The 16,412-nt window shown below is 44.4% G+C and overlaps 1 protein-coding gene across 5 annotated transcripts in view; it reads right to left on the bottom strand.

Annotated features, from left to right (window-relative positions):
* Positions 1-16,412, bottom strand: part of LOC126106489 (protein sprint) — a 555,062-nt gene that overhangs the window by 122,719 nt on the left and 415,931 nt on the right. For all 5 annotated transcript variants that reach the window (XM_049912792.1, XM_049912791.1, XM_049912790.1 and 2 more), the window contains one exon: positions 13,158-13,359. In XM_049912792.1, the coding sequence (XP_049768749.1) occupies positions 13,158-13,359 (202 nt within the window). The remainder of the gene's footprint in view (positions 1-13,157; positions 13,360-16,412) is intronic.

The following is a 16,412-nucleotide window of genomic DNA, read 5'->3' as shown; positions in this document are numbered from 1 at the left end:
TTCGGGTTGCTACACAAATGTTGGCTCAACAGGAAATTATGTACACTAACAATGCACAAATAAATCAAAACATGTAAATGCTTCCCGTCAATAACAACCGATAGACTCTGCGTTTTAAGGCCATTACTACGTAACAGTTCGTGCGCTGCAATTTGTTCCAGGTAATCATCGTAGTGTGGATATTGGCTACGTGGAGTTTCTGACCCTTTGGTGGTGCCGGTGTTAGTACCAGTTGTGGAATGTGGCGTTTCCGACCAGATCCTCCCCCGCTGTTGTGCCTTCTTTTGGCTGTTGGAAAAGCCACGGTCTAAAATACACTACTGGCCATTAAAATTGCTACACCACGATGATGACGCGCTACAGACGCGAAATTTAACCGACAGGAAGAAGATGCTGTGATATGCAAATGATTAGCTTGTCAGAGCATTCACACAAGATTGGTGCCGGTGGTGACACCCTCAACGTGCTGACATGAGGAAAGTTTCCAACCGATTTATCAAACAAACAGCAGTTCACCGGCGTTGCCTGGTGAAACGTTATTGTCATGACTCGTGTAAGGAAGAGAAATGCGTACCATCACGTTTACGACATTGATAAAGGTCGGATTGTAGCCTGTCGCGATTCCAGTTTATCGTATCGCGACATTGCTGCTCGTGTTGGTGGAGATCCAATGACTGTTAGCAGAATATGGAATCGCTGGGTCCAGGAGGGTAATACCGAACGCTGTGCTGGATCCCAACGGCCTCGTATCATTACTAGTCGAGATGACAGGCATCTTATCCGCACGGCTGTAACGGATCGTGCAGCCACGTCTCGATCCCTGAGTCAACAGATGGGGACGTTTGCAAGACAACAACCATCTGCACGAACAGTTAGACGACGTTTGCAGCAGCATCGACTATCAGCTCGGAGACCATGGCTGCGGTTACCCTTGACGCTGCATCACAGACAGGAGAGCCTGCGATGGTGTACTCGACGACGAACCTGGGTGCACGAATGGCAAAACGTCATTTTTTCGGATGAATCCAGGTTCTGTTTACAGCATCGTGATGGTCACATCCGTGTCTGGCGAAATCGCGGTGAACGCACATTGGAAGCGTTTATTCGTCATTGCCATTCTGGCGTATCACACGGCGTGATGGTATGGGTGCCATTGGTTACACGTCTCGGTCACCTCTTGTTCGCATTGACGGCACTTTGAACAGTGGACGTTACATTTCATTTCAGATGTGTTACGACCCGTGGCTCTAAACTTCATTCGATCCCTGCAAAACCCTACATTTCAGCAAGATAATGCACGACCGCATGCTGCAGGTCCTGTACGGACCTTTCTGGATACAGAAAATGGCGACTGCTGCCCTGGCCAGCACATTCTCCAGATCTCTCACCACTTGAAAACATCTGGTCAATGGTGGCCGAGCAACTGGCTCGTCACAATACGCCAGTCACCACTCTTGATGAACTGTGGTATCGTGTTGAAGCTGCATGGGCAGCTGTACCTGTACTCGCCATCCAAGCTCTATTTGACTCAATGCCCAGGTTTATCAAGACCGTTATTACGGCCAGAGGTGGTTGTTCTGGGTACTGATTTCTCAGGATCTATGCACCCAAATTGCGTGAAAATGCAATCACCTGTCAGTTCTAGTATAATATATTTGTCCAATGAATACACGTTTATCATCTGCATTTCTTCTTGGTGTAGCAATTTTAATGGCCAGTAGTGTATTTGCTGTCGAGAAACACCATGCTGACGTCTCGTGTCGCAAATTCCTCGACAGCCCGTCATTTTCCACTTTACTGACACACGCAGCTAAAAAGTAGTCACCCCCAAAAGGCTTCTTGCTAATAGAGTATACGACGACTACCCTTCAGACCACGTGGTGGCGGGTACCAAAATACTATATGCAGACACTGCCAAATAGGTAAATGACACTATATATACATTCCTAAACCGGACAACAAAGGCTTGTAGATTACTTGAGGCATGTCTATTATGACGACAGAGCTAGTAGCCATTCTAGAAGCACTCGAGTACGCAGGAAACTGCATAGAGGGCTAAATTATTATCTTAACCGATTCCCGAGCAGTAGTTATGAACTTGCAAAAATCGTTTTTCACAACGACACAGCTGATAAAATCTTCTCGGGCTTCCATTCGGGTAGAAGCGTCGAAACGTCGTGGATTTTCGACGCAGCTACCCGGATGGAAGCCCGAGAAGATTTCACCAACTACCCACTCGTTTATGAAATTATGCAGCACGTCAGTACGCTACAAAGATAGCGAAAAGTAGCAGCATTAATCTGGATCAGAGGTCACAGCGGCATTCGTGGCAACGAATACGCCGATCAAACGGCTAAACAAGGCACAGCTTGAGAAAAGCCGTGTTATACAAATGTACCACACTCCGAGCGCATATGACTTACGAGCACGATGCGAATGATGTAGGATGGGGAATGGAGCAGACGATCCGATGCAGGGTTGCCCAAGTGAAATTCCCTGATATTTCCCTGATTTCCAGACAAGTTTTAGCATTTTCTCCCTGACAAATTTTGTGATCTCAGGGGTGAGTAAAGACATGAGTTGACAAAAAAATGTCGGGACTTCTGCATTTCTAAACGTGTGAGCAAAAATCTTAAGCACAATATATATAAATGGCCTAGTAGATAGTGTCGGAAGTTCCATGCGGCTTTTCGCGGATGATGCTGTGGTATACTGAGAAGTTGCAGCATTAGAAAATTGTAGCGAAATGCAGGAAGATCTGCAGCGGATAGGCACTTGGTGCACGGAGTGGCAACTGACCCTTAACATAGACAAATGTAATGTATTGCGAATACATAGAAAGAAGGATCCTTTATTGTATGATTATACGATAGCGCAACAAACACTGGTAGCAGTTACTTCTGTAAAATATCTGGGAGTATGCATGCGGAACGACTTGAAGTGGAATGATCATATAAAATCAATTGTTGGTAAGGCGGGTACCAGGTTGAGATTCATTGGGAGAGTCCTTAGAAAATTTAGTCCATCAACAAAGGAGGTGGCGTACAAAACACTCCTTCGACCTATACCTGAGTATTGCTCATCATTGTGGGATCCGTACCAGGTCGGGTTGACAGAGTAGATAGAAAAGATCTAAGGAAGAGCGGCGCATTTCGTCACAGGGTTATTTGGTAACCGTGATAACGTTACGGAGATATTTAGCAAACTCAAGTGGCAGACTCTGCAAGAGAGGCGCTCTGCATCGCGTTGTAGCTTGCTCGCCAGGTTTCGAGAGGGTGCGTTTCTGGATGAGGTATCGAATATATTGCTTCCCCCTACTTATACCTCCCGAGGAGATCACGAATGTAAAATTAGAGAGATTAGAGCGCACACGGTGGCTTTCAGACAGTCGTTCTTCCCGCGAACCATACGCGACTGGAGCCGGAAAGAGGGATAATGACAGTGGCACGTAAAGTGCCCTCCGCCACACACCGTTGGGTGGCTTGCGGAGTATAAATGTAGAAGTAGATGTAGAACATTTTTTGTAATGAACTGTATTCAGATGGAAAAAGCAAGCCAAATGGTATATGTGTTTCATTAAGACCACTGACGTTATTTTACTTCAATAAAAGAAAACACATTTGGTAACAAAAATATGCATTTCCATGGAGTCGCAAGACAGATTTAAAACACCTTCACTGATTTCAGAAAAAACCTCAGAGAAAAGTTGGCCTCTTGACAGTGTAGAAGGCGGGGAAGAGTTGTGTAAGACAGTACTATAAAATGGCTCTAAGCACTATGGGACTTAACAACTGAGGTCATGAGTCCCCTAGACTTAGAACTACTTACACCTAACTAACCTAAGGACATCACACACATCCATTCCCGAGGCAGGATTCGAACCTGCGACCGTAGTAGCCGCGTGGTTCCAGACTGAAGCGCCTAGCACCGCTCGGCCACAGAAGCCGGCAAGACAGTATTACAGGTGACTGCCAATAAAACATTGGTTCTAGTATTTTCGTTATTGTTATTACTCACTGTGTTGCGCCTATTATTTTAGTGGTATTGTGTGTCCGCATGCTTAGCTGAGAAGTAATGTGTCTGCCTACCACCCAGCGGGCCCGGGTTCAATTCCCGGCTGTATCACCATTTCATGGTCACTGACACACAAGCAGGTCAATACGGCATCACCTGAACGAAGAAATTCAACCCGGTGGCCGATCTTCCCTGGATGGGGCCTCATGGCCATCCATGCCACACAGTCATTTCATTTTACAGGTATTGCGTGATTTTTCTTTCGAGAAACATTTTTTTTTTTTTTTTGTGGTTTTAGGGCGCACAACTTCAATGGTCATTAGCGCCCTGACGACGTTAAGAATGCACCGCGAGGCACAAGTTTAAAACAACAACTAAAAGGGAAAACACGATAAAAGACAGACTGACAGGCATAGGATTAAAAACGGCATCATCAAATGTCCTTAGTGAGGTTTGTCAAATTGATAAAACGAAGAACACGAGCAGTTGCTCGTGGGTCATCCGCTAAAACGGCATCTAAAGTACATGGCAGGTTTAGGTCGAGACGCAATGCGTTAAAATCCGGACACGACATTAAAATGTGGCGGACCGTCAGCAATTGCCCACATGGGCAGAACGGCGTCGGCGCAGCCGTCAGCAGATGGCGATGGCTGAACCGGCAGTGTCCAATTCTTAACCGGGCCAAAACTACCTCCTCCCGCCGAGAAGGGCGTGAGGAGGACGTCCAAGCCACGGGAAGAGGTTTCAAGGCCCGAAGCTTGTTGGCTGTAAGGGCAGTCGAGAAACATATGAGTACATATCGTAAAAGCCGCCAGCGACTGCCACTATTTTCTTCTTCTTATCATCCATACTTTCTACTATACGAGGGTTGGAACTTTAATAGTGGCAACTATTTATTTACAGCTCGTACAAAATAGATACGTCTTCAGTTAAAACTTCCGGGCTGAGAGGCTGTGGTCGATGTATAAAATTTTCACCTAACGTTTCGTCTCCATCTGCGGTAGACATCTTCTGAGGTCGTCCGGGGCAGTAGCCGGACGACCTCAGAAGATTTCTGTCTACCGCAGATGGAGACGAAACGTCAGGTGGAAATTTTATACATCGACCACGGCCTCTCAGCCTGGAAGTTTTAACTGAAGACAACACCGGCCGTGAAAGCCTACATTGTAAAATAGATACGCGTTTCAAAGTTTAACTGACCTTCAAAGTAGTCACCAGCATTGTGTATAACCCGTTGCCAGCGATGTGGGAGTCTTAGGATACTCTTAGCAGTGCCAGTTGTGTTGACAGTTCGAGCGGCGCGGTCTATTGCCCGACGAATTTGTAGCAGTTCTGAAGCGAATGCCGTGAAGTGTTTCCTTCAGTTTAGAAATCGAGTTGAAGTCACGAGGGCTTAAGTCAGGGGAGTGCAGTATGTGGTATAGCACTTAGCAGCCTAATCAGTCAAACAAATGAGTAACAGCTTGCGCTGTACGTGCTTGAGCACTGTCCTGCAAACTGATGGTCAGGTCCTGCAGAAAGTGTTACCACTTCTGTCTCTATGCTGTTCATTTTTGGAGCACAACCTCCGACTAGCTTTGGTAATGAACTATTTCATTAATATTGACAACCGGTTTCGGCTTTGCAGCCGCCATCAGATTTAAAAATTACAGTAAAGGCACGTAGGCACATAATTTTTCTCATTCAGCATCACTTCTGCATTCGAGCAGTCCTGTATCAAAGGCAACACTAATTACATTTTCAATCGAAGATATGTGGCTGTTAAGATTCCAGAACATGCTGAATGTGATAAACTGGCTTTAGTCAGATGTGCATATTGCTGCGTTCCACTTCACTTTGACCACTCCACAGAAATCCCACAGCCGCACTTTGACGACTGAAAAGCTGTGCTGCACTATCAGATCAGTAGAAAAAGTTTGTTGTTCGGGCAGCCTAATTATTTTAAGCAGACAGCAATAATGCCATAAATCTCGACAACGAAATGTTTTCGGTCCTACTATATCGACGGTTTGTTTCTCAGTGTTATCAATGTATCTATGACATCGAATAGATGATCGTTCAAATTCCTTCGAAGGTAAGACACACAGTTTTGCATACGAGTGGCCCATACCACTGTTTCAGGAGTCAGCGGTTTGTACTAGATGCACCTCTTTGTGCCATTCTCGCTATTCGAGGTCACGCACTTCTCTGGTCAGTATTACCCCTGACTAACGACGCGGTGTGAAGCGCTTGAGATATTCACATTAAGCGAAGAAATTCCACACAAGAATCGCCTTTTGACCTGGTTTCTGAACCAAGATTTGAACATCACACCTGTCATACGAGGTGCATTCAAGTTCTAAGGCCTCCGATTTTTTTTTCTCCGGACTGGAAAGAGATAGAAACATGCACATTGTTTTAAAATGAGGCCGCGTTCATTGTCAATACGTCCCAGAGATGGCAGCACCGTACGGCAGATGGAATTTTACCGCCAGCGGCGAGAATGAGAACTGTTTTAAATACTTAAAATGACGACGTTTTCCTTACTTGAACAGTGTGCAATCATTCGTTTTCTGAATTTGCGTGGTGTGAAACCAATTGAAATCCATCGACAGTTGAAGGAGACGTGTGGTGATGGAGTTATGGATGTGTCGAAAGTGCGTTCATGGGTGCGACAGTTTAATGAAGGCAGAACATCGTGTGACAACAAACCGAAACAACCTCGAGCTCGCACAAACCGGTCTGACGACACGATCGAGAAAGTGGAGATAATTGTTTTGGGGGATCGCCGAATGACTGTTGAACAGATCGCCTCCAGTGTTGGCATTTCTGTGGGTTCTGTGCACACAATCCTGCATGATGACCTGAAAATTCGAAAAGTGTCATCCAGGTGGGTGCCACGAATGCTGACGGACGACCACATGGCTGCCCGTGTGGCATGTTGCCGAGCAATGTTGACGCGCAACGACAGCATGAATGGGACTTTCTTTTCGTCAGTTGTGACAATGGATGAGACGTGGACGCCATTTTTCAATCCAGAAACAAAGCGCCAGTCAGCTCAATGGAAGCACACAGATTCACCGCCACCAAACAAATTTCGGGTAACCGCCAGTGCTGAAAAAATGATGGTGTCCATGTTCTGGGACAGCGAGGGCGTAATCCTTACCCATTGCGTTCCAAAGGGCACTACAGTAACAGGTGCATCCTACGAAAATGTTTTGAAGAACAAATTCCTTCCTGCACTGCAACAAAAACGTCCGGAAAGGGCTGCGCGTGTGCTGTTTCACCAAGACAACGCACCCGCACATCGAGCTAACGTTATGCAACAGTTTCTTCGTGATAACAACTTTGAAGTGATTCCTCATGCTCCCTACTCACCTGACCTGGCTCCTAGTGACTTTTGGCTTTTTCCAACAATGAAAGACACTCTCTGTGGCCGCAGATTCACCAGCCGCGCTGCTATTGCCTCAGCGATTTTCCAGTGGTCAAAACAGACTCCTAAAGAAGCCTTCGCCGCTGCCATGGCGTCAGCGTTGTGAAAAATGTGTACGTCTGCAGGGCTATTACGTCGAGAAGTAACGCCAGTTTCATCGATTTCGGGTGAGTAGTTAATTAGAAAAAAAATTCGGAGGCCTTAGAACTTGAATGCACCTCGTACTATGAAGTGCCGAAGCCACGTTCAAATCTATTATCGAGAAAAATATCCATATTGTCACTATTGATCAGAAGAAAGAACCTACGTATAACACCAACAAAATAACCTGCATGTCTGGAGCGTACACAACTGGTTTGCACTCATCCACGACAAAATTATCAGGTCTTTATTTTATGAACAATTGAATGGTGAGCGGTACTCTCAATTACTCTGAGACGCACAGCCGGAGATGCTAAAACATGTCTCTCTAGTGGCACAAACGTTAAATTGATTGCAGGGAAGTGGGTGCCCAGCATATTTTTTCTTGGTAGCTTGACGCACCTGGTCGATGGTTTGGTAGAGGAGGGCTCGTTTCTTGGCCAACAAAGTCACCAGGTTGTACTGCAGAAGATTATGTCATTCTTGTACACATCAAACACGCGATATCATATCTGTATTACGAAACAGGTAAGACGGTGCATAGTCCCAGTTGCATGTTGCCTACCTAACGGCCTTTAGGGCAACATTTTTTTTTTTTAGTTCTTCATATAATTATTGCCCGAATTTAAAAATTCAAAATGTTAACCTATTCATTAAGGTGTATAATCCTGCGTTACAGGTTTAACTGAAATATCAAAATTTAAAAAAAATTCAAATATGTGTGAATTCCTAAGGGACCAAACTGCTGAGGTCATTGGTCCCTCGACTTACACACTACTTAAACTACCTTATGCTAAGAACAACACCCATGCCAGAGAGAGGACTCGAACCTCCAGCGCGAGGGGCCGCGCAATCCGTTACATGGCGCGTCTAACAGCGCGGCCACTCCGCGCGGCTATTAAATTAGGCGTGCCAATTAACCAGGTTATAACAACAGAGTATTTGAGAAACACAGCACTTACCGTCTTCCACCATACTTTAAACGTTCCCGAATTTTTTTCTCGCTGTACCTCCCATAAAATCATTAAAGGAAAAAAAATTATTTTTCGCTTTTCACGGAACAAAATTCCAGCATTAGGCACCATGTTTTAATTTATTATCTCTTTAAACTAGCTCTATTCGCAACACATTTTGCAGACAGTAGCCACATATACCACTCAATGCACCTGCGAAAAACTGTACGACACGTAATTCAAGAGATGGTCATAAACACCAAGACACTGAAAAACTAGTTTTTCTTAAGTTGGAACGCAAATTGCAGATCATATGCAACCAGTTCTGCGCACGGCAGGTAGATTCTTTAAAGAATCTGAGGTGGGACAGTTACTGGTGACAACAGAATTCTCCAAGCACGCATGTCGTTCGCAGATGCAAAGATACAAAGGCTGGCACTAATGTTCTTACATCATGATGGAAAGAATTTTGAACTGAGACTGAAAACTGTCATTTTTTACTAATTTATTCAAGCTTATTCGAAGTTAAAAGTGTAAGAAAACGTTTTCTCCTACACTGTACCATTATTCTACGAACTTTAATTTTTCCAGTAAGCGTCATTCAAATAATCAGCTCCAGGAAGAGACTAAAATATAAAAAAACGATTTAAAGAACAAATGTTCAGTTTTGAGAGCTCTTTTCCTCGTTAGTATATTTTCCCCAGTTTCCGTGTGAAACTCTGGAGTTCTTTGCTTTATTTTTCCAGCAGCTTACAGAAAGCTAGTGTTCACAATTATATTTACATTTTCTTAGTTTGGCTAAAACGCATTTTTTAGCGGAAGAAAACTGGACGCACCGTTTTCGAGAAAAATAGTTTGTTAACACCGAATGGAAATTTAAGTATTCAGAAATCTTTTCTGTAGCTATTTGTTTGAGTGCAGTCTTGTGTTAAAGTAAAACATGGACTATAAACAGTTCAGACGACGAGAGAAAAAAAAAATTAGCAATGTGGCGCTACAGACAATGCAATAACATGTACGCACACCGACCTCTGTACTGCGTGATTACCATCGATTTTGACATCACAGAGAATTTATAATTGACACGCACAGCATTTGATAGATGTACGTAATATGTATCACTGACGATGGGCTCTGTACTCTGAAACTGATACGGCTGTTAAATATTTGCATACAGCTTACGGTGTTGACGAGATGTCTAATTAATAATATTAATAAAGCGGCACTGAGACGAATTGGGGAGAATTTTTTTATCACAATTAGACCACAACAGGAGATCCACCGACAGGACATCCCAGAGGCATCACGGAGTCGTCAATTTGGAGATGGAGAAGAGTGAAAACAAAAAATTAGTACCCGAGTGTTTTAGGAATTCATCTGTTATTTCATCTCGCCCAGTGCTTTGTTTCTTTTAAGCCGTCTATTTCTTCTTTTGCTAGTTCTTTTCGTATTTCTGAGTCCCGTATGTTTTCGTTCCCCCTTTTCTCTATCTTCTGCGCACAGCTGTTCCCCTCCCCCTTTCTTCTTGACTCAGTAACTACTACAAATGTTTTGTCCATCGTTTATCTGTTTCTCTTCTTTCATAATCAACAAGCGCTAATCTTTACATCCAACTGGCTTCGAGTGGTATCTTTTGAGAATCTGCTTGATTGCACGATAAATTTCCCTGTTTTCATTTGATTTGATAAACTTTTCTTCCAGTTTACATTTATTACTTAAAAACAAATTATTTATTTTCTTTCGCACTTTAGAGGCATTGACAATCACTACACAACAAATGAGATAAAACTATAATACAGGGGTATTACGCTGGTCTAGAAAACTTTCACTATAACAGTCAATAGCAACCACCAACAATAAAGGATACCAATGCGGATTTTGAAGAGGTAGAGCCACCGTCGATTCATTGCATGCAATGAAACAGATTACTTAGAAAAGCTTTGAATATGGCGCTAGATCTCCGTGCACATCAGAGCAACCGTGCCACAGCACTGACCAGGATTTCCAAGTAAAATGGTTAAATTAGGAAAATACACGGTACACACAATCGTAAACACTGAAAGATATGGATGAATATATATCCGTAAGTAAATTGCACAGAGAAAGATATAGTCATGGCATTAATTAGTAGTAAACAATTTGACAAGAGTAAGTGCACTCAAATATTTAGGTCAACTAACAGGCAGTCGATCGTGATTTGGCATAAGATTACTACTATAATGAGCGAAACGAGGGTAGACTGCAAATGCAGAGAGAGAGAGAGAGAGAGAGAGAGAGAGAGAGAGAGAGAGAGAGAGAGAGAGAGGGGGGGGGGGGCGAAGTATCAATTGGACTGACTTAAGGAAAGGAGTAAGACAATACTGCTGTCTGTTCCTATCGTCCTCAGTTTCAGTTTTGAGACTATGATTGAGAGCTGCCCAATAAACGACACGGTAGGATTGTACGTTTGGTGCTCGGCACTGTACGGAAGTAAATCAATGACTGCTGAGAAATGCGAAAAATAAGAGAATCGAAGGATTTGAAATGTGGTGCTATAGGAGGATCTTACAAATTAAGTGGGCTAACAAGTAGTCAGTTGATCCTCCTACGCATGGAGCCATAGTCTGGTTTTGTGGGTCACCGTCTTCTACCGTCTCTTCTCTCGCCCCACCACTCCCCAAATACAACTTATCCTCAAATACACGTTTAACGTGAAACACATGCCTCGAGCAATAATAATAATAATAATAATAATAATAATAACAGAAGTGTATAAAACTTTAGAAGAAACCCGCCGGAGGTTCGAGTCCTCCCTCGGGCATGGGTGTATGTGATGTTTTTAGCATAAGTTACTTTAAGTAGTGTGTAAAGTCTAGGGACCGATGACCGCAGCAGTATGGTCCCTTAGGAATTCACACATGTTTAACATTTCGAAGAAATAGTCAGTCAGAGTGGCTTAAGAATTTCTACAGAAAATTTTTTTTTAACAAGAATTAAAATGGCGCCGAAATCTCTGAACACAGATAATGGTTAGATAGAGAAGGTTAAAAACTTTAATATCTTCGGGAGATAATCCAAAAAAATTGGTCTGCGTAAAGCTGCTGAAGAAGAAATTATTCATAAAACGGGAAGAGCTTGGTTATAACTAACGACTTTAACAGTAAAAAACCCATGTCTAATCTGCAAAAATAAGGTTCTGCAATATAATAGTGAGTCGAGCATGTTTATATGCAAGCGAATGACTAGCATTAAAGTATAAGTTACATAATTTGTAAATAGTAGAAAGGAGAATCACTGGGAAAACATTAGACTCCGGAAAAACTATGGAAGGTTGAAAATTACGAAGTAATGATGAAATTGATCGAACACAGAAAACAAATTAGAATTAATGAGAAAAAGAACACTAGTATTTTTGGGCATTTGTATCGAATAAACTGTATCAACTGCAAGACAGGATATTGACCAAAAAGATCCCTGAATATTTGTGGAACAAAATGTCAGATACAAGACGGATCACGAAGGAAAAAACAGATTTAGAAAAAGATAACATAAAAGATGAAGAAACAACTGAAAGAAGTGTTTAGAGAAAAAGTACTGAATATGGAAGGACTACACGGTAGGAGTGTGAGAAAATCTGATCTGAAATGGTCAGAAGACAGGAAGGAAAAACATAGCATAGCGAACAGACGAAAAGTATACTGGAAGAAAAGAAAATAACGAATAAGGGACTGAAACTGCTACCTGTTACATGGTTGGCCCGTCTGAGAAGAAAAAACAAGTATATAATACGTTAATATAATGGGAATGTGTTTTTACATCATTCAGGGGGTCATGACAAGCATGACAGCCAGCCCCCCGCCTACTGGATCGTTGCCTGAGTCCTCCGCAGAATCGGGGCGTGGAGGGAAATACGTGGGTGGTGAACATTGACAAGGGACAGGACGATAGCACATGTGTTAAGACATCAGAGAATCATTTGCATGATACTAGAGCTAGATGAGGACGACCCAGGGTGCAAGAGGTACTCTGACGTGAAAAGGTTGACACAGGAGTCAAAGTCGTGCTGGGCCACAGCGGACCAGCCACAAGATTGGTGACAAAATATGGAAGAAAAAATATATCAGATGGCCTGAAACTTCCTGAAAGATTATAATCGTGTGTCGGACCGTAACTTGAATCTAGGATCAAGAGTAATAGTCCTGCAAGGTATGCAGGAGAACTTCTGTGAAGTTAGGGAGGTAAGAAAAATTTGGAAATTTGTGATTATGTTCCTATGGGACCAAACTGCTGAGGTCATCGATCCCTAGTCTTACACACTACTTAACCTAAGTTAAACTAACTTACGCTAAGGACAAAACACACACACACACACACACACACACACACACACACACACACACACACCAGGGAGGACTCGAACCTCCGACGGAGGGAGGGAGCCGCGCGAACCGTGACAGGGCGCCCTAGACCACGTGGCTGGGAGGTAAGAGATGGGGTACAGACGGAAGTAAAGCTGTAACAGCATAGTCGGCTGAGGACCACGAAAGACAAACGTCCTAGATTCGAACCCAGTGGGGCATACAGTTTTAATCTGCTAGGAAGTTGGAAAACAGCGCACACTCCGCTGCAGAGCAAATCCATTCTGGTGTGGGACTCACCCTGTCGAGAGAACCGGCGCTGCTGGTGGCGGCGTGTCCGTCGCCGCCCCTGCCGCCCCCCGCCGCCCCCAGCTGCGTGGGCGGCGCCGCCCCCTGCGCAGCCTGCTGGAGCTGGAGCTGACCCACGCCTGGAGCCGCCGCCCTGGACGGCCGCTCGGGCAGGTACTCCTCCAGCAGGCCATTGCTCGCTGCGTCGCCGGCCCTGCCAACACACAACAACAACACTCTCAGTCGGCCGGCTCTCCGTCACACACCAGTCTCTACAAAATGGCTCTGAGCACTATGGGACTCAACATCTATGGTCATCAGTCCCCTAGAACTTAGAACTACTTAAACCTAACTAACCTAAGGACAGCACACAACACCCAGCCATCACGAGGCAGAGAAAATCCCTGACCCCGCCGGGAATCGAACCCGGGAACCCGGGCGTGGGAAGCGAGAACGCTACCGCACGACCACGAGATGCGGGCCCAGTCTCTACACAAAAACATCTTTACACGAGCATAGTTCTGAGACTGTGTGTCGAAAGTACAGCGCACATCATTCAAACTCCAGCAACACGAAGCATAGCAAAGGACAAAAATTTCATTATTATGTATGTACAGGGCGGGGCAGAGCAACCCTTTTACATAAGAATTCAATTTTTTCAATAAATAATGTAGATTTATATTTAATTGTTTGAATAGCATCAAATGCAACGTTTAAATCTTAATACAGATTTGAAGATAATGCCTCGCACAGTGCGTCCATTATTATCAATACACTGCGTTAATCGGACTCTGAAGTATCGTTCGGCTCTTTCCAGCATATCGACGGGTATGAAGTTGACTGCGTGACGACTGTTGTTCTTCAGGTGAAGCAGAGTTCTAGGGCGATCGTCGTACAGAAATGATTTTAGGGAGCCTCATAAGAAATAGTCGCATGTAGCGACCGGGCTGGCAAGTGTAGAACGCTCCTTTATGGAACTGAGTAGTCCTGCGAAATGTTGCCGCTAACCAGTCACTGACAAACACGGGATACATCTCGCACATCTGTCTGGTTGAATGATGGCACGAAAAAACCCTGAATCGTGTCGACATATCAGAAGTCACCGAAATTACCCGTTCGTTTCCTTCAACAAAACACGGACTACTTATTCCAACTTGCGATAGTGCACACCAAACAGTTACACGTTGTAAATGTGGGGGGCGCTGATGAAGTTGACTACGAGTATCAGCTCTCCAGAAGCGCTTGTTGTGCTTATTTACAGATACCGAAAGGTGGAAGTGAGCCTCATTACTGAAGAAACGAGTGAGTCCTAAAGCATGCCAAGAAGCGCCTCACGTGGATTTCCTCGAGCAACGAAATCGTGTGAATTAAATGACTGCCCCACAGGCACTTTGTACGCACGACATTTTCGTTCTTCATGAAGGATTCTTCTCACAAAACAAGCAGACAACCCAACAGCAGAAGCATGTTTCGGACAGAATGCTGATGAGATCGCAGAACAGAAAGCCTTACAATGTCAATGTTTTGGGGCTGGCCTAGCTGTTCGTAGAAGCCCAAGCTTTTTTTCCTTTGTCTTCCATACCTCAATCGGCAAAAACGGAACCCATAAAGAATCACCTTTTTGTCCGTCCGCCTGTTTGTCTGTTCGTCCGACGGATTCTTAAAAACGCTTTTTCCCAGGAACGGGTACACGTATCAAGTTGAACATTTGGTCAATAGTAAGGTGTACGGTCCCTTGGCGGTGCTAAAAATTGAAGCTTCTAAGTTCATGGCTATTGAAAGATACGGCCATTTATGTCACACGTTTTGATACTCGCAAAAGCACTCATCGAAATTTATAGTGTGCTTCCCGTTGGACTACAATCATGAAGCTGAGCAAGAAGCAAGGTTTCACTGTTCAAGTAAAGGATAAAAGCCACAAGGTAGTAAATTTCTAATTACATCACACCAACAAAATATATCTTTTGTCATTCGTTGTTCGACTTCAAACTTGGAATTAAAACATTCTCGGGAGTCTTGGTCTCCACGGCACCAATATCTTGCGAGCGTTAACGTCGACAACAGGCAAAAATCGTCGAGATTCTAGATTCCCAGAATTTATGAACTGTCTGTACACATAATTAAGGCTGTACGGAAACCTCGGCACGCGTGTTATACACATCAGTAGTTTCCCGGAAGTGATTTATGCATGAAACAATCGACTTCCGGCCAGGAAGACGACCGCGGGGCGCAATATTGAAATGGGAGCAGAATGCACGCCGCGCGGTGATAACTGAGCGACCGTTAGGCCGCTATTACACTACCATATTTCTTTGTAATAGACAGTGTCTTGAAAAGACAGAAGAGAACAAGGATTATGGAATGCAGCCGAATTAAATCAGGCGATGCAGAAGAAATTAGATTAGGCTATGAGACACTAAAAGATGAGTTAGTAGCCCGCCCGGTTGGCCGTGCGGTCTAACGCACGACAACGGGCGGGAAGGAGCGCCTGGTCCCCGGCACGAATCCGCCCGGCGGATTTGTGTCGAGGTCCGGTGAACCGGCTAGTCTGTGGATGGTTTTTAGGCGGTTTTCCAATTGCCTCGGCGAATGCGGGCTGGTTCCCCTTATTCCGTCGGCGATTGCTGCGCAAACAAGTTCTCCACGTACGCGCACACCACCATCACTCCACCACGCAAACATAGGGGTTACACTCGTCTGGTGTGAGACGTTCCCTGGGAGGTCCACCGGGGGCCGAACCGCACAATAACCATGGGTTCGGTGTAGGGCGGCCGTGGGGCGAAGTGGACTGCGGTAGTCGTCGTGAGGTTGTGGACCACTGCGGCTGCGGCGAGGACGTAGCCTCTCCGTCATTTCTAGGTCCCCGATTAACATACAATACAATAGATGAGTTCTGCTATTTGGGCAGAAGGTGGCCGAAGTAGAGAGTATATAAAATATAGGCTGGCTACAGCAAGAGAAAAACAGCTGGGAAAAACAAGATTTTATAACACCTACTCGTAATATAAGTAGCGCATTCATCTTGGGTGTAGACTGTACGGTAAGGAAACGTGGGCGGCAGGCAGTTCATATAAGAAGAAGAGAGAAGCTTTGGAAACGTGGTGATACAGCAGAATGCTGAAGGTTAGATAGGTAGATCGAGGTACTGAATCGAATTGGAGAAAAAGAAATTGATGTTACAATTAAAAGAACGAACAGAATACATCCCAAGGGATCAAGGAATCATGAATTTGATAATGCGGGAGAGGGTGGTGGTGGAATGGAGGA

Source organism: Schistocerca cancellata, chromosome 10, assembly GCF_023864275.1.
Source record: "Schistocerca cancellata isolate TAMUIC-IGC-003103 chromosome 10, iqSchCanc2.1, whole genome shotgun sequence".
NCBI classification, from domain to species: domain Eukaryota; kingdom Metazoa; phylum Arthropoda; class Insecta; order Orthoptera; family Acrididae; genus Schistocerca; species Schistocerca cancellata.
This window is presented reverse-complemented; position numbering and strand designations above follow the sequence as displayed.